The sequence below is a fragment of the Besnoitia besnoiti genome, chromosome IX (assembly GCF_002563875.1).
Source record: "Besnoitia besnoiti strain Bb-Ger1 chromosome IX, whole genome shotgun sequence".
NCBI classification, from domain to species: Eukaryota; Apicomplexa; class Conoidasida; order Eucoccidiorida; family Sarcocystidae; genus Besnoitia; species Besnoitia besnoiti.
In genome coordinates this window covers 171,438-193,322 of record NC_042364.1, presented here as the reverse complement: position 1 = coordinate 193,322, position 21,885 = coordinate 171,438, and the positions used below count along the sequence as shown (strand labels likewise).

Here is a 21,885-nt window from a genome sequence, read left to right as displayed (position 1 = left end):
CGCCGCCGCCTAAACTCGCGCCCGTCGGAAGTAGGCGCACTTGAAGTTGTCGTTCCCGTTTTCCGCTGATATGTGTTCCCTTTGAAGCCCCCCGTGCCCTAAGAGAAGGGGCGGCACCTCTTAAATACACGCTATCGGCAAAATTTGAAACGATGTCGCTACCGCAGCGGACGCCTACTGTCGACTGCAGCTGCCCAAGCTGCTCTATGCCGTGGCTAGCCCGCCCGTCGGGAACGTGCACACTTATACATTTTTGTTGAAACGACCGGTGCTGGCAGAGGCTCCAGAAGACTGGCAGTTCCTGTCGGAATGCACATGTTGCGGCATACGAGAAAGCCAGCGAGCGGCAGGAAAACACGCAGTGAGATCCATTGAGCGCGTCTCCAACCTGACTAGAAACTCTAGCTTGTTTCGTCCACTATTATTCCTGCTCCAAAACCCGCCACGAAAGGCCGCCTCGGAGTCGTCGCTGCGGCAAAAAGCAGTAAAACACGACAGGCGGGTGTTGCCGCTGCGCACTGGTGACTCTCCACGCCCAGCCTATGCCGCGCGGCTCGAGGCGGTAGCAGAATGCTGTCACGTAGGGCGAGGCATGTCTTGCCGCGGGCAACTCGCGAGGCTCTTTGGGCCCAGCAGCGCAGCGGCGGAAAACAGTATCTTCAGACGAAGCTTGCCACGTAAGGCCGAAGCGAGCGGACCGAGAAATGTAAAGGCATGTGCAGCAGTTTGTGTGCGATGTAGCCTCTTGTGTTTAGGCGCTGGGGTCAGTTTTTTCGAAGAAGCAACTGTCGGTCGCATGCGCTGCTGCGTCACGGGATTTGAAACTGCTGGGTTTAACCCGAAAGAACGGACTAACGAATGGCTCCTCCTTTTTTCCCATGTGTAGAAGACACGTGCAAGCGTACAACAGTGTAAGGGTGCAGATTCCGTCTCTGCGGAGCTCGACGTGCCTTCTGTGAACCCTAGAGCTGCCCGCTGGCATGCGCACACCATTATTTTGACCGGTCCGCGTAGCTCACACGCGAGCTGCGACGAATAGAGAACAGCACGAGTCCTGTCTTCTGTCTGAGAAAGGGACTTGCGTCGGCACTTTGCTCGTGCAAATTGATTCAGGACTTCGGTCCTGTCGCCGGTGTGAGTTCCTGGCGTGTGCGCTCAAAACGACTCCTGTCTCATGATGTTCAGGACTGGAAACAGATCTGCGTGGAACGAAATACTCGTGGAAGCGAAGCGGTAAAGAGGCGCCTTCACTCAGGAAGACTTGCGACATTGCAGCGAGCAGAGGACAGCGGTTGCCGAGTCGCAACGGGCGTCGTCTAGGCGGCAAGGCTGACTACGGGGCTCGCGCAAATCGTCAACGCTTCCTGGGCTTCCTTTCCATTCTCTACGCATGGAAGAGCCTCCTATGTCGCTTCGGGGTCGGAAGGTATGCCAAGACGGTAGAGCTTGCTGCCCCTGACGTTTTTCCCCTCCCTGGAAAACGTTCTGTTTGCTTCCGACCCCCGTCTCCCTGCGTGCGCATCGGCCTTTGTCAACTTTCTTCATGCGGAGGCTGGCGACAGGGTTACCCAACGAACGATTTACGTCCTGCTAGCCGCTCTCCTTCGTCTTGCGTATAGTTGGCGCTGGGGGTAACCAGTTTTCGTGTGGGCGTCTGAGCCAGTCTGGTCTGTATCTGAAAGTGTGCGTGATGAAGCCCCAGGGCTGGAAATAGAGTGTTGTCGAGCAGCTTTTCACTACAGTCGGTGTCTGCCGGAGCTTTTCGTGATGAGGCGAGGCAACTTTTGTCTTCTCTGTCACTTCGTGTTTGCTAGTTTTCTCATGAGACCTCGTTGCCTGGCACACGGCGCGGTCGTCGATGCCCGCAAGGACAAATGCCCCAGCTCCTCAGAGCCCATCGCAAGAAGCGTCACGACGCACCTGTGACGGATACTGACTTTGAGAGGCTGCGCTGAAAGATGGAGCCGAGGCCGCCTGGTACCTTCACTCCTGACAGCGAAGGGGATGGATACCGTAACGGCGCGGAGTTCACCTGGGACGGGCTTTCTGCAGTGTGCGGTTCGCCCCCGCCGTTTCCTTCATGTCAGTCTCCCTCTTCTATGACTGCTGGCAAGCGGCCTGCTGGGAAGGCCTCTGCCCGGCTCAGGGATCTCTTCATGTCTCTGCTCCAGCAGAAGCCCCCAGTCTGGGGCGTGCAGGAAGGGCACGGTACGCGTTGGCTCGGAGTGCCGTGGGACTGTTGCAGCGCGGCCTCCTCTTGCGTCGACACCGCTTCCTCGTGGCGTTGTTGCGAGTCCGAGACAGACGCGCCAGCGCCTGGTGAGCTCTGTTACAGCGGAGAAGCGAACTGCCGTGGTCGGCGCGCGGGGCGTGTTGCGCCTGGTCACCCGCCGAGGGCCCTGCATGCTCACGAGCCGCAGCGGAGGCCGCGTTCGGGGCCGTGGCGCCACGCAGTGTACTCTGACGCTCGGAGCCAGCATTGTGAGGGCGGGCCGCTGGACAGTGCAGAAAAGGCGACAGCGCCGCGTGCATGTCGCGCAGAAACTCTCCCGCCTTCGCGTTCCTTAGACGGGCTGTCCGCCGTGAGGCATCTGCGTCGTCTGGCGGAGCTCGAGCAAGAGGCAGAAGCGGCCACGTTCTCGCAGCTGGAACGAATCGCTGCTTCGCTGGCTTTCTCAGGGCGTCCCTCCATTGCGGCGGCACGGCGAAGCGAATGCTGGCACGGACCTATGAGCGAGGAGCCTGAGGCGAGAGGAGGCAAAGGAGACAGCCCCGGAAACAGAGCGTCTGTGTACTCTCTTGCCGCGTCGCCCGCCTCGCAGCCAGACGCAGTGCAGAGCTCCAACGTAGCTTTCTTGGCCCTGTCTCCTCCGGAAAGAAGGCGCAGTCCCCGCGTGGCTCCCTGTCCGATGCAGCGCGAGGAAAGCAGCGCCGCACCGGGTGAAGACGAAGTGCCGCAGCCCAGCGCAGGGACGAAGGCGGCGCGGGGCGAGGAGCCAAGCACATCTTCCGCGGGGGATGGAGGCGCGACCGGCCTTCTCGTCTCCACCTCCGGAACCTGTTGCGCTGCAGGCCGCGAACTCGATCTCGCAAACCCGCTTCCCGCACGGGTCGGACAGGCAGACGCAGGCGCAGAGACAGCGGCCGAGTCATGTGCTGCAGGGCTCCCAGCGAAGGCGCGACGGCAGGCAAGCCGACTGTGTTCTGAGGCGCTGCAGCTTGGGGACTGCGGTCGGGCTGGGGGCCGTGCTCAGGGCACGAGGCGCTGTGCGCAAAGGCCACATGACGAGATGGCCAGGAGCCTGTCACAACAAGAGGGGCTGCGCATGTCTCTACTTCCAGCTGCAGCCGAGACTAACTTTGCGGACCGGCCGTTCACGTTCGAGGCAGATCCAGATGGGTGGGCGGCGCTCTCGCGGGCGCGCCGCTGCTTGCGCCGCCGAGGCGTCCCGCTCGAGGCTTTGGAGAGCAACACGGCGACTCTGCCGGGGATGCTGTCTCTCCTCGTGACACCGAAGGGGCTAGCGGCGCCGTGTGTGGTGCCTGACGCGCTTCTTCAAGCGGCTCCAGTGCCCTCGTGGCTCCTGTGGTGGTTGTGTGGCCGCCGGGCCGCAGAGGCTGCGCGGCCTGAGGGGCGGGGCGGTGGGTCGTTAAGCCATGCAGCGCGGGTTACGCAATCGGCGGCAGGCTGCGACAGGAGCCAACGGCTCCGCAAGGACTGCGGGACTGCTGCTGTCGACCCGGGAGGCGCAGTTGCGTCGCGGAAACGAGCGGCTGAGGCCCCGCGCGGACTGCAGGAACTGAGGAGGTTGGTTAGAAAACCGGCGCCACCACGCGCGAACTGCAGTGCCTCGAAGGTTTGCCACGACCACGCGTTGTCATCGGGAGATGAGTCGGTTCCGAAGTCCCTCCTCGCTGGCTATCAAACCCTCGCTGCGCATGATGCGGCCCCGCATGGAAGCGGAGAGAGCGGCGAACGTGGCAGGGTACGAGAGGATGGAGTGTCTCCGCAAAGCCCCGACCGGAGTCTGACTTGCGAGCATGTTGCTGCGGACGCGCCATCCGTGGATTGTAGTCGTCCAGTGAGGCGCGGCTCGGCGGCTCAAGTCTGCAGCGCTCCATCGCAGGACCGTGCAAGCGCCCCAGAAGTCGATTATTCGGCAGCAGCAGGCGGCGTTCCGGCGTTAGTCGGCGATTTCGATTATTGTCGTGAAGGGGCCTGCGCCGAAGAGAGCAGCGTGGCATCCTCTGGCTTTGCCTCGCAAGCAGCAGACGTGGCTGATGCGTTCGCGTTCTCCTCCCTGGAAGGAGCTCTGCTCGCGACCTCTAGGCACACTGCGGAGGCCTGGTCGGCATGCTCGCCTGCAGGAAGCCCTTTAACTGGGGGTCCCTCAGAAAGCAAAAACAAACGCTCGCGTCCTGCCACCGAGAGAGGAACGCCAAGCCGTCGGGGACCAGTTCCACGTGCTGCTCGAGACAACGAAGTGCCGCGTCGAAGAGCTTGCTCAGGTTTTGCGGGCCTCTGGACCGAAGGCACCGCTACGCCTTCAAGAGATGAGGGTAGCGATTCCTGTCTGGACAAGTTCAGCCCCCGCTCTCGCCCTGTGTTCATTGAGCTTTGCACGGCTCGAGCGTCTGCATGCGCGCATGGAACTCCGCTTCGCAGAAGTGCGCCGGCCTCACGCGTCTGCACTCCGGCGAAGCGGCTCTTCGACTCCGGCGAGACTCGTTCGCTTCGAAGACTCCATCCAGGTCGGACTCCCAGAGCAAGCTCACGCTGCAAATGCAGATTCGCTTCCGATTTGCCGGCCTCCGCGTCTCCCCGCTCCCGCACACGAATGGTGGTGGCCTCGGCGGTTGGTTCGCCGGCATATCCTCCGCTGGAGGTCCTGACCATGTCGCCTCCAACTTCGAGTTGCGCACCGCGGCGGAGGAGGACCCACTTAGCCGCGGGCCAAGAGGCAAACCCCTCGAAGGGCCTGGCGCCTGAATGCCGAGAGCTGCCGACGAGTGCGGCCTGCAGCCCGACGCGGCTGGTAGACCATCCGGGAGAGGCAGCTGAATCACGGTTGCAGGGCGCGCGCGGGGAAGAGAACAGGGACAGGAAAGGAGGCAGGGCACGCGAGATGGAGGACATGCGGCGCGGAGATGACACGCACTGCGGGCGAACAGCCCGTGGTGCGGCTTCTTCTGGTGCGGACTCGAGCAACTGCGAAGCGCTGGGCTCGGCGAGCACAGCTCATGCGTTGACTGCTGTAGATCAAACGCCTTCGGCCTCAGGACAGGAACGGCACTTGTGTAAGAGTTCTGTCAATGGCGAAAACTACATGTCCAACAATACAAGCGGCTGTCGCATCAAGGTTGAATTGCCTTTGATCGATGCCTCGAAACTTCAGGGAGGACGCAGCGAGCAACTCCAGCTCCGGAGTCAAAAAATGGCGTTTGTGCCCGGGTCGTGAGACCGCAGTCAGGCGGATTTCTGCGAAAATCCAGAAGAAGGTGTCTCAGGGAGGGCGACTGGATGCTCAGACCTCGGCGACTCTGAGCAGCCTCGCAGGCCCCAGGAAGCTCAGGAGTGTGGTGGAGTCAGCCGGAGGCGAGAGGGGAGCGGGGCTGCCCCCGTGGCTTCACGATGCTCGCCAGCTGGGCATCGACCCCTCGTGGTTCTCGCTCGAGCGAAACAGGTAGACGATAGGAATCGCCAGGCGACAGTGGCGAGCCCAGTGCTGCGCCCAGGCCGGCGGTGTCGCGCTCGACTTCCTCCCAAGGCGTGAATGTCGAACTCCCGGAGAGGCTGGCAACGTTTTGTCTCTATACGTTTAAGGTGCAGGGCGTCCCGTGGATGCTCCACCGTGAGGGATACGATGTGGGAGACATCGTAAGCTGCTCTCCAGTGCTAGCCAGGCTAGCAACTGATCCCTCCGTCCACCGCTTGCTGTGCAAGACGTTGTTTCAGGAGTTGGTCGACAGCTCGCTCAAGAGGCCGCGATTTGCCTCGGGCGCTCGTCAGCGCTCCCAGCACGCCTCAAGGACGCGTGCGATTGATGCTGCTGTTGGAGGCCGCCAGCGCCACTCCACTGGGGCTGCACCGCCGGATGCGGCGCAGAGGCCAACATGCGGTGCAGAATCCGGGCTGCAGGGAGAAGAAAGAAGCGTCAGTCATGTCAAACGCGTATGGCAAGCTATGGCCAAGCGGGGAGTTCTTGGCGATGAGCCAGGCCTAGGGAAGTCCCCGACAGGTTCTCACTCTTATTGCAGTGACCGACGCTGCCAGGAGCGCGGGTAGGGAAGAACTGGTTTGTTCAGTGACTGGTTGCCCAGGAGTGGTCGCGTCGCTCGCAAGCAATGAAGCTGATAACTCTGGCGCAGTCCAAAGTCCAGCCGCTCGGCGGCCGACGCTACTGCTGTGCCCGTCGACTGTGATACACCAGTGGGAGCGGGAGGCAAGATCCGTCTATGGCGTCAAGCTGAAGGTGCTGAACCACCCAGGAATCCTCTGTAGGATGGGTAAGCCACGGAGCCGCTCACTTAGCCGGCTGAAGTGAGGCGGGAGGGGGGGGGGGGACGTAACGAAGCCAGTTGGTCGTAGCGAGGGTGCTGACAGACATACAGCACATTGAAGTTGAAGAAGCCTGTTGGGTCTCGTGCTGAGAGATTGTAACGCGGTGCGGCGAGACCAAAGCATCCAGATTGATACTGGCACTGGGAATCAGCGTGATTTTCAGTGTTCACTGTTCACTAGTCCGTTTACGCCCTCTCGCACTGTCTTCCCTCAGGTGGCCATTGCGGCCCTGCAATTTTGAACGAATGTGACCTCGTAATTTCCAGTTACGAGGTCCTCACTCGGTCCAAGTGTCCTCACGAATGCTGCTATCTACTTAGGAACGGCGTCTCCTCCCCAGAACAGATGAGGCATGACCACACGTGGAGAGCGTCGCCTGTCACCCGACGCAGTTGCAGGGGGAACGATCCGAGAGATGTCATCTCACCAGGCCGAGGTGAATGGCAGGGCGCAACGGCATCAGGGTGTGTAGTATGTAATATGTCGATAGTTAAATGGGGCGGGGTAATGCTGGATGAAGCCCACTGTCTTGGAACGGGGCTGTCAGCGCGTATAAAACGCGTACTGCGACTGCAAGCGGCGGCCAAATGGAGCGTGACCGGTACTCCGCTTCCTTCGAACAGCGATCAAGAAGCCACGCCTCTCCTGGAGTTCCTTGGGTGGCCTGCTGAGGCAGAGCGTACGGATAACTGTCGATTGCACGATTTGGTGACGATTGACACATGTGTCCCGAGCAGTATGCGGAGAGCGCTTCCTGATCGGTTTCCTCCAATTTTCAACGAGGTTGAACATGAAGATGAGACAGACGAGCAGGTTTTGTGTCAAGCTGTTCGGTGCCGGCATATCGATAGACGTAGTGTCAGTGCCGTGGGACGCCTCAATTCGATTTCACTGCGTCGCTCTCATGCGGGAATCATCGCCGCGTACCAGGTGGATGTCCGCGAAGGGGCACGTTATGACGGACCGCAGAGACTACCCCATGCCTCGCTGGGTGTGCAGCTTCCGGTGCTCCCTCACGTCAAATGATGGCATTAGCCCTAAATTTTGACACCGACAATGAAACATAGGTCTACATGATGATCGAAAGCACAGCGCGAAATCGACTGACGCGCGTAGGCCCAGTCACGAAAGGATGCCTTTCACTGAATCCTCTTGAATGGGTAACCCGTTTCCGGCAGGCTTGCCTCCATCCATCCATTGTGCGAGTCTATCAGGCCAAGCGCATCGGTTCCCACGATAGGCTCATTGCCAGCAAGTGTAGAGGCGCATTTTTTCAGGGAGATGAGTCGCCTCAGGTCAAGCGGCGCATTTCTATACGAGCCCCTGCGGAGCATCAATCTAGCTGCGCAGCTTTCGGCTGCAGTGCGGGTCAAAACGGAGGGAAACGTCGCAGCATCACCCAGATGCTTCAAAAGCACGAATATAAGGGGCATCTTAGGGATTGTTCAGACGATATTGGAGGCTGACAGGTCCGCTAAGGTCGTCATCATGTCTGCATTTACTCAGTTTCTACGTGTCCTCGAGCTGCATGTGGTGGACTTGCTGCGGCGGCTCTTCCTTGCATCGGATAAGGCAGACCCTGCTCACGTGCTTATAACCGGGGAACTACCGATGAGTCGGCGAACCCACCTCGCGCGTTTGCCAATCAAGGATGCGTGAAAGTGTGCCTGCTCTCAGCGCGTCCTTCAGCTCAGGTCGTAGATGGACTCCAAGCAGCAGGTGAGGCCTAAATACAGCAGTCGTGGCGTGCCTGTGAGGGAATTCTAAGTGGGTCGAATACCTTGTGAAACACACGAGGTGGACTGGCAGCGTTCACATCCGTCTGCATTCTATCGTTGCAGGTGTGTCATGCTGTTCGGATAATTCATTAGGTGCTCGCAGAGCCACTGGTTTTCCAGGGGCTGCGACAGCAAAATGTTGGACGTCTAGCAAGAATGGGCCAGAGGGCACAGTTGGATAGTGTCTATCAGCTGTACGTGGAAGGTACCATTGAAGAACAACTACTTAAAGTACACGGCACGCTGGGCGAAGAGGCTACTTGTGGTATGATGTGCCAGGGGGAACCCCCCCTCAACAAGCGAATGTGCGCCCACCAGCAGCCCGCCAACCACTGTTTCTTCGGCTGTGTCAGACTTCGATCTACACAGCGGTGTACAGGTATTACTTGGCGAACTCAATTGACTACTGATACTGGTACTGACAGGTTTAGGGCGTTTGAGCTGCACGCAAAAGAACCAAGCTTTCTTACCGAGGCGATGCCTTTTTCCTGGGGTCTCCCTACATCTTGAGCGATAGAGTAGAAGGGGCATACAAATGCAGCTCCGACACACGGCAGCATCTGGCGTTCGGTGTACTGACACTTGGCAGCAGGGATTGTCACTTTCGTTGGTTGCAAGACCACCCCATCTGAACGAACGTAGTGCAAGAAATGCATGCCAGCACACACAGCGTGAAACCGTTGCAGGAAATGGAGTCTACGGAAGTAGGAATGGAAGGGGGTACGACCGAGGTTAGTGACGTGGGCAGACAATGGTCAGACGAAACCCAACAGAAGGTTGCTTCTGCTGCGGATGTCTGCGGTGCTGATACACCGGATGAGGGGCACGCATTAGCGACCGATCAGGCAATTTGCATTCCGTCCAATGGCAGCCTTCAATCATATTTTTCAAATCCACAGTCTGAGCATCAGACTGAAGACTGTCTTATCCCAATAACGGACGTCGATTCAGGAGGAAGCCTGTCGGCCCCGGAGAGCAAGTCTATTGCGCCCTGTATCCAAGCAGCCGTGGAGAACGGGGAGACCTCAGAATACATCCAGGGCTCTGGCCTCTCTTGTTTTCTTGTGATCAATGGAGAAGGTGTGGCGCTCCCACCTGCGGACAGGCCATCCTTCTTGCGTGGCGCGCCTCGCCATGAAACTCCCAATGACATAACACTCCCTTGTGTCCCCCCTACTGCCGCCGACCACACGCACGGTACCGTCCGCAGCCCCGACGCCCTTTCCTTCACTGCAGAGACAATGAGTACGCGGGTCCAACACTCCTCGTTACTGCACCAACATATAAATCTGTCGCTTTAGCATCCAAGCGGAAACGGCAAAAGGACGGTGCCGGAACCGCGTGCGCAGACGAGACACCTGACGCAACTCTCCTCGGTTCTTGGATTAACACTAAAGCTAAAGACGCTGAAGAAGCAGACAGTATTATTGGTCCCGCCAAGGCACGGCTTGCGGAGCTGGAAGCACAGTATGGACAGTCGGAGTACCACAGCAAGATTGAAGATATTAAACACGGAGAAAAAAGGTAAATCGCCACGAATCCGACCGCTTAAAATCAGCCTCACGCTTTATAATAGCCTTGTCAAGTCGTATGAGGACACACGTAGGGTAGTGCAGAGCAACATGGAACTCATGCAGGAATGCACCCTTACTCTTGACAAGGTGAGCGAGGTATTTTCCGTGGTAACAGGCCGATTTGGTACGCCATCCCTGAAACCGCAGCAACTGTCAGCCGCATACGAAACACAACGCCAGTCGGCAGAGGTCGAGGCAGACGCACTCCTTGGATGGCAAATGCATCTGCGCCTGGCAAAACTTAAAAATGAGCTTGCAGATTTCCTGGCCCAGATGGACAGTGATTAGCTCCGCACGATTGTGTGCGGCATCAGCAACTCGTGCCGGTGCTTGCGAGCGTATCTTTTACAGTGCGTCTAGCCGCGCTGCGCTTGCACGAGGGGACATGCGTATAAACCACTCTTCTAGTGCCCTGCTACCTCTCGAAGCGAGCAGGAAGTCAACTTCTCAGCGGCTGCTGCCGCATCGTGCGAGGGCCCGAGAGGCTCGAGTCTATGGCGTGCTAAGGGCTGCTTGTTCACAACGAGAGCGATTAACAACGTTGCGTAACGTTTGTGGTGAATTCACTATACTCGTATATATATACTTCCGGATGAAAGCAAGCTAAAACACCCTCAATTCCTCTGCAAGGTTGGCGACTGCGCAAGCGGGATCACTCCGCGTTTCGGTATTTTCTGGCTGACTGGAAAGCTTCGGGAGGCCGGTGTCATCTGCATGCTATCTCTTTTTCCGTCTGACTATACTCGAGAGAACCGATGCTGCCGAGCAAGCCCCTGACAGTCTCTACAAAAGCTCACAGCGTCCGATTGCTAATGCCTATGGCCTCTGCGTGCCCGTGAAAAGCTTCAGAACCGCCTGACTGAGTTCATCTTGGGGCGGACTCAACAGAACGTCAACTGCTTCTACCCCGCCAAGGCAACTTCACACTGACTGCTGCCGCAGGGTGAGAAAGACTGAAGATTACGAATCTACCACAGGCTAAAAAGTAATGAAATCCTCCTGCCCTGTGACGCCACCGATAGTCCCGTCAGGCGGAGCGCGACATTTTAGTGTCATGAAAGAAAGAAACCTCCAAGTTGAAATAGTCACATCACTGTTACACGTCCTAATGCCTTTGAGAGCAAACGCCACATACGAACCGTCGAGATTCCCCAAGTCCGCCTGCGACGCAAGAAACTAATCCCGTTAGGGGCTGCAGAATAAAATAAGCCCGGACCCATAGAAATCAGCCCCGTACGTGCACCTGAAATCACGGGATTTCTTCATCGCCACATCGCAATTTTTTTCATGCCGTAGGCCCGACGCCCGAAGGCGGAACGCACAACGCAGATGACTTGGGTACAATACACAGCGAAGCTCCATGTCGAGCGACTTTGCATCATGCTCTGACCCGAGTACCCAGTCAGAGCGTCGCGACTCTTCTCCATAGTGGTTGCGAAACGAAACAATGCACTGCGGCTTCTGGCCACATGCCACACAGAAAACACAGCATCGGAACCGTAAGCCGGGCGCACGCCTGCCTTAGCATCCACTGTTGCCTTGTTGATGCTGGTTAGGACCACCAGAGCCGGCGTCAGACCCAAGCCCAAGTCTGGTTCCGGTGGCTGGCAGCCCTGCAGAGGTCCTTGAAGATGCACTGTCTGCGGAACCACGGGCCAACAGCGGATGCTGAGCTTGTGCAACACTCGCAAGTGCGCTGAGGACAGGCGTCCTCTTTGAATCTGGCGGCACCACAGGTTTTGCCTGGGGAGCTGACAGGCCAGCTCCTGCGCCTGCGAGCCCAGAGCTTGATTGGGTAGCGGCTGCCTTCCGCAGCGCGTCCGAGATCTGGCTGAGCAACGACGACGTCCCCGTCGCGTTGTCTGCCGCATCGTCCGTCTGCTGTCGCTGCTGCAGCAGCTGCGGCAAGGAGTGCTGGAGCTGCTGTTGGACTTGCAGTTGTTGCAGTTGCTGATGAAGTTGAAGGTGCTGCTGAGACTGGTCTTGGCTCTGTTGTTGCTTGGCTTGTTTCGGCAACTGCTGTTGGGACTCCTGCGACTGCGCTTGTTGGTCCTGTTGCACCTGCTGCTGCTGCAGCTGCTGCAAGATCTGCTGCTGCCTGAGCTGCAGTTGCAGCTGCTGCTGTTGCAGTTGGAGCTGCTGCTGGAGCGGGACCTGCTGCGAGACCATTTTCTGCTGTTGCTGCAGCTGCTGCTGCAGGAGCTGCTGTTGCCGATGCTGAAGCACGAGCTGCTGCAACTGCGGCGGTTGCTGTTGTAGCTGCTGCTGTTGCTGAAGAAGTTGCTGTTGCAGCTGCAGCTGCTGGAGGAGCTGAAGCTGTTGCTGCTTCTGCAGCAACTGGTGTCTCTGCTGCTCGGCCCGTACCGCATCGGCAACAGCTTGCAGCATGGCTGTCACGAGCTGAGGCTGTTTTCCGGTGGACGCACTGCCGGCGGTCGAGGCCGCAGCCGCGAGAGCCGCAGAAAGCTGCCCTGCCGCGGCTCCTAAAGGCGTCCGGTTGGCTCCAGAACCGCCGCCCGTCCCACTCGCCCCCCCGCCGAAGCTGGGCGCGCCCGCCTGCTGCTGTCGGATTTGTTGCTGAGACACGGCAGCTACGAGACTAGCCGCTGCGGCACTCGCCGCAGGGCTGGCAGACGGCATGGTCGCCGGTGATGAAGCCGGCGTGGTCGGCGCGGATGGAGTTGTTCTCGAAGCAGCTGGCCTGCTTTGTTGAGCTGCTGAGGAAGATGCTAAGCCCTGAGACGTCACACTTGCTGGTGTGCTGCTACTTCCAGCGACGTTTGGAAGCCCAAACAGCAGAGGAGACTTTGCCTCCGCCCCTGTCCCTGCCGCCGGCGAACTGCCAGCGGCGACGGCGCTTCCAGGCGGGGCTCGTGGCCCGGCGCGTGCGGCGCTCCCTGCAGCCGCTGCAGCCGCGGCGACAAGAGGATTTATACTCGACGCGAGAAGGAAATGGTTTCGATGCAGGCCGCCTGCAGCAGCTGCGGCAATGAGCGGCCTCATCGCAGCGGCCGCTGCCGCCGCCGCTGAACTGGTCCCCTCACTAGCAGTTCCGGCCGCGCCCGAGCCACTTAAGTGCGCGTTGACGAGGGAAGACAACAGAGAGCTCCCCGCGGCTCCTGCGCTGTTTGCCGCCTGTGCGCCGCCAAGCGACGAGCTGACCGACGACGACCGGCTGCTGGGGCCGCCTGGCAACGACCCGCCGCGGTGCGGCTGGGCAGCCGGGGCCGAGGGTGACGCGTGCCCGCCCCCCCCGAGGCGGGGCCGGTCCCTGCGGCGAGTCCGCCGCCCGCCGCCCCGTGCTGGAGTGCCGCTGCATTGGCATTGAACGCCGCCAAATGCGAGGCGGTTAGTCCAGCCGGGAGGAGAATCTGCTGCGGCGATGCGGCAGACGCGCTCCCAGCCGCGCCTGAGCCTCCGACCGCCGTCCACGACGACGAAGGAGACGCGACCTGCGTCAGCGGCGAGAGCGCGGAGTTGTTCACAACGGAGGCGAACGGCGACGCGCCGGGCGCCGCAGCGCCAGCGGGCGCAGCCCCCGTCGCGCCGACGCCCGACCCGGGTGGATGACCTACCTTGCCCGCAGGAGCGGGGCTGCCGCCTAGCGGCGCCGAGAGACTGTTGCTGCGCCGCGTTCCGCCGCCGCGACCGAGGCCCCGGGTCGTGCAGCGCCCCCCGCGACCCGCGCCCCTCACGCCGGCAGACGTCGGCTGCCCGTAACCGATGAAGCCGCCAGCGGCCTTTGCTGCAGGCGTCCCGGCGGGCACGAGGCCGAAGCCGCGAAGCAACGCCAGGTTGCTCGTTGGACTCCCCGTCGCAGCGGCCGCCGCTGCGGCGCGCGCCCCGCCGCGGTGGCGCATGCCTTTCCGGCCGAGAGCGCCGCCGCCTCTGGCGCTCGAGCCCGCGAAGCTCGAACTCCCCAGCACGCCAACCCCCGCAGTCGCCAGGGCACCCTTTTGGGCTCCACGACCGCCAGCCGCTGCAGAGAGGGCGACGTCGTGAGGCGAACTTGCTGAGGCTCCGCCTGCGGGAGACACCCGCGTCGCGACTCCGTGCTGGTGGAGCCCAGAGGCGCGGCCCAGTGGCGGCCCCGCGAGCCGAGACGAATGGAGTTCGGCGTACGCGGCGTCGCACGCGTCCTCTCGAGCTCCCGAAGACGCGACGCCGTCAGCCGACTCGGAAGCCTCCCCATGGAGACTGTCCGAGCCACTGAAAAACGCGGCAGCTCGCTGCGCGCTGCCCCCTAGGGACTTCCCGGGTCTCTCAGTTGCAGCTAGCGCACCTTGTGCGTCTGGGCGGTGAATTTGCACAGAAAACAGATCTGCCTCCGCGACCCCTCCCCCCTGGACGTCGCAGGCGGGCAGGCCGTGAGCTCCGTAGGCTCCGCCTGGGGCCCCCGAGGACGCGTGGAGCCGCCGGCCCCCCCGCAGCGCCGCTGCCGCTGCACCAGCCGGCATGCCCCCGGCGACGAAGGCAGACAGCGCACTCAGCTCCTTCATCAGGATGGCTGGAGGGGCGCCACTCGTCACGCTCTCGATTTCTTCTTCCTGCGCGCGTCGCCGTTTCTCGCGACACCTCTGCCGGATCAGGCGCTCGTGCTGCAGCTTCCGCTCCCGGTCGGCTCTCTGTGCCGCGCGGTTCTTCTGCATGGCTGCATGCAAGGTCTCTAAGTCGTTTTGCTGCTTCTCGATGTGTGCTCTGAACTCCTCCTCCTCTCTCTCACGCGCCAGCTCGCGGTCCTCCAGAGCTGCAACTTCGAGGAGATCCTCGTACCGCCGCTCGACCTCGCCCAGCGTCCTCACCAGACGCGCATGCAGCTGCCGCTTGAGCAGCAGCTGCCGCCGCAGAAGCGCCAGCCGGACGGCCCTCTCCGGTTCGGAACGCGGAGGCAGAAACCGGTCCACAGGGAACAGACAGAGCGACGAAGAGGCAGCTTCTCCTCCATGCGCCATCTGCTCACAGTCTCTCGGCTTCGAGGGACAGCAGCCTTCACTCCGACTGCGCGAGAGCGGCGAGGGCGGATCATCCACCCCCGGCGCCGCTGACGGCGAGGGTTCGAACCCCGGTGAGGCCAGGCGCTGAGCGGGCGAACTGGGGGGCGTGCTGCCCTGCTCGCGCGTCTCCAGCGCTGGTCGGCGCGGCGGCTCATCGCCGTCTGCAGTTTTGGGGTCGCCACCATCTTGCGCCTCCCTCTGCAGCTCCGCCGGGAAGGAAAAAGCCAGCTCTGTCTGCGCTCCGGCGCTCCCTGCGGGGGGCGGCTCCAGGCTGCTGTCTTCCTCCTCCTCGTCCTTCGCGTCCCCTGACCGTCGCTTTCTTTTCAACGAAGGATTGCTCGCGCGGCTGCGAACCAGGTCGCGCTCGCCGCCTTCGGCCGCGGAGGCCACGCAGTCGCCGCGCGGCGGCGGCCCGCCGCTCGCGGCTTTGCTGAAGAGCGCAGCGCCCTCATACTGGCGCTCGCGGCACCGAACGAGCTGGGCGCGCAGCTGCTGCCGCTGCTGCAGAATAAGCGCCCGCAGCCGCGGCGCGAGACGGGGATAGGAAGGAAACCGCTCGGCTGGCACGAACGGCCATCGCCGGCAGGGGCGCTTCTTCGCTGGCGGCATCGAGCCGCCCTCTCGGGCTGGGCTCCGAGGAGACCAGAGGGCCAGCAGCGGGGAGTCGGAAGGTCCCCCTGCCCCGCAAGAACGAAAAAAAGCTGAACAAACCGCCCAGGCTCGCAGCCGGCGCACGGCACAGAGAGCAGAGGCGGGCCGAGAGGCAGAGAAGCCCTTCCCCAGGAGAAGCGGAGAAGGGACGAGCCGCTGGGGGAGTCGACAGCAGCCGTAAAGGAGGACGCGCAAACTGCAACGACACGCTGACCCGCAGAGACGCAATACAAGAAGTCGGGAGAGTTGCGTGCCGGGTACGCAGGACCAAGCGCTGCCCACGCTCTGCAAGACGGCGCCTCCACAGTGGAGACTGTATGCAGCAGAAGAGACACGGTCACTTCTCTATCAGAGGTGCTGAGGGGGACCGAAGACACACAGGGGAAAGCTCTCCGGCATCTACGTGCCGCACGCGGAACAGAGCGTGGCTGCATGCATGCGCACAGGTTGCTTTCCTTCGAAGAAACGAAGTCGCTGCACTCGGCCCAGATACAGCCCAAGTGGTGTTGGACGAAAGGATCTACCGTGCTTCTCCCGCGCAGAGAAACATGTTTACAGACTGCAAGAGGTGATGCGGGTTCAGGCCACAGAGGAATTTACCAAAGTGAACGAGGGCAGTCCGATAGGCGTGGCAGAGAGGAAATGCACGGGTCGCCCCGGTGCTCACCCTTCACAATGACTCGGCATTACGCAACAGGGCAGCCGAAAACCACGCGAATGGGCACTTTGGCGGGAACGTATCAAACGCGTCAGACCCCAGAACGACAGAGCTCCTCGAAAAGCCAAGATGCATGCGGGACCGGAAGTCGGCGCACCGTTCTGCCTCCGTTTTTTTGGAGAACGTGCTACGTAAAAAATAGTTTGCAAACTGTAACGCGCTGACAGAGAAGTAGGAACCCGTTTCTCCCACGTGCATGCGATGTCTCGGCGATGGAAAGCCAGGGACAATAAAAGCGACTCACTCTCCAGACACCCCGCGGGACGCTGCTCCACGGAATACGCCTGAGCCCTCTAGAAAAACAACCCTCGTATTCCCCTTGATCTGACCGAAGCAGAGGTCCTCTGTCTTTCTGAGAGCTGCGAGTCGCACAACGCGAAAGCAGACGGCGTCGTCTGTCCTCTCCTCCAGCAGCGGTGGAAGCCGCGGTGCCCAGGCACAATACACTAACGGCAAAAGACGCGAAATAACCTTGCGTCGGGGTGCAGGACAGACGACAGTAAGAGAGAAGATTGTAAAGTCGCGGGGTAAACAGCTGTGGAGTGCCGGGGCAGCCTCTCGCAGCCTCTGCCGTCCTGCAAATTCACGAAATTTCCAGTCGCGGCCGAATGCATGCAACGGCGGCAAGGTCTCAGAAGCCGCGTCGCGCAGCAGCCCCAGCTGAGAAAAAACGCGGACGAGTAGCTGCCAGGGGGTCTCGGGCAAAGCACGCAGAGATCACTTTCATGCCTCGGTCTCGTCGCGGTACCTCAAGAAAAAAACCTTGCCTTCGTTTTGTAGCCGTGCACCTAAGCAGGGGAGACGCTCAAGAAGGGCCGAAGACTCATCTGGAATCGAGGAACGGATGCCTGAATGCCACGGCGCTCAAAGCACTCGCCCGCCAAAAACCCGGATCATGTCGCTCGCAGTCTCTTGTTGTGCAAGGTCCTTCGCTTTCGGGGATAAGCAGCTCTTTCTGAGAATCTCGAGCTTTCCATGAGCTCAAGGTCGCGCGTGGAACGCGTTTCTTCGGCAGCACCGTTTTTCCAGCCAGCCGCGCTTTACACAGATCGCGCCGTGTGCAAAGTCTTACCGTCTACGCGTCGTCCTGCTGAGCTTTCTTGCGGGGGTCTACGTGGCATTTCTCGCCACCTCCAGGCTCTTTGAAGACTCGGCGCACACGCGCAGCTTGTCCATTGCGTTGCAAAAAGATACCCGATTCCAGTTTTGCATGGACCGCCGAGCCCCGCTGCTGATCCAGGACAAGCTGCCCGCCATGTGTGCGCGGCATCTGTTACAGCCGCGGGCGTTCAGCTGAGCAGACAAGCGCGTGGCGCTTTCCACGTTTGTTGAAAGGAGGCTGGGCCTTCTTCGCATCTGCAGCTCAACGCGAACGCTGTCGAGTCTCCATGGCTTCTCCTCTGGGCGCTGCAGAGTCGAACGGGAGGAACTCGGGGCTGCCCAGCCAGCCTTCTGGGGGCCGCGGAGGCGCGGCACAGCTCCCTCAGACCGGCGCGATGAAGGCGCGCCAGGCAGAAGGCGCCCCCTGTGAAGCGGCTTCAGAGCCCGACGCGAAGATGCCCGAGGCGAGCGCCGAGACTCCCTCCTGCGCGCCGCCGCTGCCAGCCACGCGCGCGGCCCGAAGAGCCGCTTCGCGCGCCTCCGCCTCTGCATCTGCCTGTGCATCTGCCTCTGCATCTGTCGCTGCCGCGCTCGAGTGGCGAAATGATGAGGCCTCTCTGTCTAAGCGCCGAAGGCTGGCGGGCGCGACTGGCGGCGCCGATGCGTCTGCGGCGTCTAGCTCCCCGCTCGCGGCGCCGGAGCCGCCGTCTCTGCTCAGCCTAGACACAAATTTGCTTCTGAGTTTGCTGCAGATGCTTTCCACGCGCGAGCAACTCGAGAGCGTCCTTCCGCTGTGTCGCGCGCTGTGCCTGTCGCTCGCCGCCCTGCCCTTCATGCACTCGCTCGTGCTGCGGCAGTCGCCCAGCCTCTTTGCCTCGTTTTTCTCCGCCGACGGCCGACCCGGTCTGGCGCGGGCCTGCTGTGCTCGCTGCTGCGCCCTCTCGTGCTTTGCGCCCGAGCTGCTCGGAGATCCTGAGGGTGCATCGGCGCCCAGCCCCGCGTGCGGACGCGCTTCTGCGGACATGCAAAGCGCGCGCGCGCCTCCGCAGGACTCGACCGACGGCAAGAAGGCGCCTGCGCCCGGCTCCGCGGCTTCTTCTCCCCACGCTGCGGCCGTTTCGGCGAGCGCCGCCCTGTCCTCCCCTGAGCCGAGTCAGGCCTTTGTGGGCGCGTCGTCGCCCGCCGCGCACAGGGCCCAGCCTCTCTGCGGAAGCCCCTTCTTCCCGTTTCTTCTGCGCCTGCGAAAGTGCGCGCGTTTGAAGACCGTGGATCTCTGCATTCCCGGCAGTTTGGCGCCTTCGCCACTGCTCGCCCTCCTGCTGCTGCGCTGCGCGCCCTCACTCCGGCGCCTCACGCTCCGCGGGCTCGACGAGGGCAGCGTCTCTTGGCGTATGCGGCGAGGGCCGCTCGAACCGGCGAATGGCGCGCACGCCGCAGCCCAGCAGCCGCGCGCAGACCCCGCAGTGGCGCGCTTCTTGCCCTGCGGCTGCCAGACGAAGGCAAAAGGGGGCGCGGCGTGCGACGCGCAAGGCAGGCGCAGCCGCCCTGCCCGCGCAAACGGCGATCAGGAGCCTCAGTGCCACACGGGGGGGGTCTCGGCACTCCCCAGTCGTGCGGGTGCGACTGTGCCCGCGGCCGCAGAGGGACTCCGCACCGACTGGCTCGCCGGCGGACGGGCGGCTTCGGACTCGCCGTCTCCCTCGGCGGAGTCGTGCGCGCCCGCCGCCTCCTGTCTCAGCCCCTGCGCCTCGTCTGGTTCCTCTTTTTCTGCGGCCGCTGCGCCTTCGCAGTCGCAGGCCTCGCGGCCTCCGGGTCTCCCTGAGGTCCCCGACTCTGCTGCGGTCGTCGCCGCCGCCTCTGCAGCTCCCGGCCTCGGGGAAGCAAGAAGCCGCGGCGAGCGCGCCTGGTCGTGCGCCTCGTGCGAGTCTGTCCGCGCGTCGGCTGCGCTGCTGAGGTGGTGCGACGCAGAGGGTGCTTTTCCATCTGGCGTGAAGGTGCGTGACCTCTGGCTGCCAGCGCGACCTCTCACGCGCTGCCTCGCCGACGCGACCCTGCTGGAGACCCTCGAGCTGGACGTCTGCCGGCGCCGCGGCATGTATTCCACCGTACCCCTCGCGCAGCTGCATCTCCTGGGCAGCGCGCTCGGCACGCAGGCCCTTAGCCGTCTGCGCGTTCTCGAAATCTGCAATGCAACGCCCCGCAGCTTCAAGTGAGAAAATGCTTCCAACGCGCACACACCGCGAAGCGGGAGGCACCGCAGGGCGCCTGAGACGCGAGCAGCGCAGCCCGCCGCGCGCAGCCTCTCTCTGGTTTCCCTGCAGAGGCGTCGGCAGCATTCTCGCGGAGGGAGAACGCTGCTTCAAAGGCAGGCGGACGCATCGCGCGCCTGCGAGCGCGGGGGTGGTCCTGACCCCTAAGCTGGGTTCAGGGTTTAGAAGTCCTTACCACGTCGTCTGACGAGTGACTGTTGTCTCTGCGTGCTTGCCTCTCAGGTGCGGCGCCATTGCTCTCCCGAGTCTGCAGACCTTGCGGCTGCACTTCATCGAGGTTGCGGGGGACGGCACACACGACTTGGGGTGAGAAGCGGCAGAAGCTAGGCTTTGGCGCGCCCTTAGAAATGTTCGCGTCTTTTTGGTTGTCAAGCACGTTCGTGTAGACAAAATGAAGGGACATCAGGGCCTCGCACCGCGCGACTGCAGGCGTGAGAAAGAGCGCGCGTCTCGTGTCTATTCCTCTTGCATAAAACGCCACCTGCCCGCCCACACGCAGAACGAAGACAATGTTGATGCGCGCAGACATTTCTAGCAACTGGGTGACGGTTGCGCTGTCTAAGAAAGGGGGAGGCGGCAGCGTGCATAGGTGTCTGCCGGGGTGGGTGGGGGAGGGGGGGGCGGAGGCGGTTCCAGGCGCTGATGTGCAGCGCCATGTCCTGCAAGTGAGAGAGCGCTGTCACTACTTCATGGCGAGGCCGCGTTTTTCGCGTTTGCTTCCTCTGGGCGCGCAGCGCTTTGCTTCAGGGCTGTCCGCAGCTGGAGCACCTCGCGGTGCACACAGACAGCGACGACGACCAGATGATTTTCCTCAACCGGCTTTTAATCAAGTCTCTTCGGCAGCTCGCGAGCGACGACTCGGGCGCCAAGAACCCCTCGCGGCCTGTAGCGCACTCGGCGTCAGGTGTGGCTGCCTCCGAGCAGCCGCCGGCTCTGAGGGTGGTGCAGCCGCCAGAGGAGTCGCGCTCGCTGTCTCTGCCGGCAGTCGCCTCCGCCCTGCCAGCGGCTGCCGCTGCTGGAGCCTCACGGAGTGACTTCTTTGCAGTGGGGTTTGACGTTCGTTCGCAGAAACGCGGCGAGGACGCCTTGAAACCCCCGCCAGCCCTGGCGCGTCTCGAGACCTTCCAAATGATGCTGCTTGATCTCCGCGTCGCCGAGCTCCTCGGCCGGGTGGCGCCCGCCCTGCGAGTCCTGCGCTTGACTGAAGTCGACAGCTTCCGGTAACATGAATCGTCTGCTTCGCATCTAGAAGACGCAGGTGGCGGGATGCTGAGATGCATTGTCACGCGAAAAGAAACGGGGGGGGGGGGGGGGGGGGGGGGGGGGGGGGGGGAAACAGGCTAGATACACCAGTCACTAATTCTTATTCGACGGCGCGTCGAGAAGGAACCGAAGTCGCTGTATACAGCTGAGGCCGCGCTATTGAGCCAAGCCACGCGCTGCCACGAGGACGCTTCCGGCGGCCGCGGCGCGGGCAGCGCCTGCAACATGTTTAGGGCGTTCACAGCCGCTCATGCATTCGTTTTGCTGCAGCAGTGTGCTTGATATTTGAGCCAAGAGACCTGCCAAAGATCGAACGCGTTTGTCTGGCGCGGACGCGGGCGTGAGTGAGCGTGAGTTTCGAGGGCGCCATGCTCAACGCTCTGGGCGGCTGGTTCGCCGCAGGACGAATGCGGAAGGGCTCTGTGGGGCCTTCAGGCGCCGCCTCAAGTCTCTGGAACAGAAGTGCAGCGTGCGCTTTCTGGGCTCGTTTGTGTGCGTTCAGGTCCCGCGAAGGGCGCGCAGTGCTTATGGATGCGGTGCGGCGCCTCAGGCAGATGCGCAGGCTGGAGCTTGGGGGGCTGCTGCTGGAAGCAGAGGGAAAGCTGGAACTCGATGCGCTGCTGGCTGAAGAGGCTCGCGCTCGAGGCTGGAGTCGAGACTCGCTGACGCTCTGCCACGGGGCCTCGGCTGCGCACGAGCTTTTCATTCCGTCCGTTTGACGCTTGTCGGCAGCAACGGGAGCCTGAATGGTACTTTTGAGCATAGTATGCGGTGCTAAAAGCAATCCCGTCCACAACCGGCGGTTCGCCTTCGCCTTTATGTCCTCTCTCTTCTTGACGCTTTTTAGGGTTCAACCCCTTTCTTGGTGGTGGAAAGACGGGTGCATGCCAGGAGGAGCCAAACTAGGGAAACACTTTGTCGCTGATACTGGCAGCACCTGCTCCCTTCTTTGAGTTCCTGCCTGCTATGCAGTT

The 21,885-nt window shown here is 61.8% G+C and overlaps 3 protein-coding genes across 3 annotated transcripts; 2 read left to right on the top strand and 1 right to left on the bottom strand.

The window, feature by feature from the left end:
- Window positions 1–1,958: 1,958 nt before the first annotated feature.
- On the top strand, window positions 1,959–6,224 carry BESB_011940 (uncharacterized protein; the record flags this gene model as incomplete). The annotated part of the gene is made up of 2 exons (XM_029359924.1): window positions 1,959–5,455; window positions 5,957–6,224. 2 exons carry the CDS (start codon window positions 1,959–1,961, stop codon window positions 6,222–6,224), a joined length of 3,765 nt encoding a protein of 1,254 aa, XP_029216591.1.
- A 5,211-nt stretch (window positions 6,225–11,435) lies between these two features.
- On the bottom strand, window positions 11,436–16,246 carry BESB_011930 (uncharacterized protein; the record flags this gene model as incomplete). The annotated part of the gene is made up of 3 exons (XM_029359923.1): window positions 11,436–12,957; window positions 13,077–15,755; window positions 16,227–16,246. The coding sequence occupies 3 exons, from the start codon at window positions 16,244–16,246 to the stop codon at window positions 11,436–11,438; spliced, it is 4,221 nt and encodes a 1,406-aa protein (XP_029216590.1).
- Window positions 16,247–17,665: 1,419 nt separating this feature from the next.
- Window positions 17,666–21,630, top strand: BESB_011920 (uncharacterized protein; the record flags this gene model as incomplete). The annotated part of the gene is made up of 4 exons (XM_029359922.1): window positions 17,666–19,587; window positions 19,871–19,954; window positions 20,383–20,868; window positions 21,414–21,630. The coding sequence occupies 4 exons, from the start codon at window positions 17,666–17,668 to the stop codon at window positions 21,628–21,630; spliced, it is 2,709 nt and encodes a 902-aa protein (XP_029216589.1).
- Window positions 21,631–21,885: the final 255 nt, after the last annotated feature.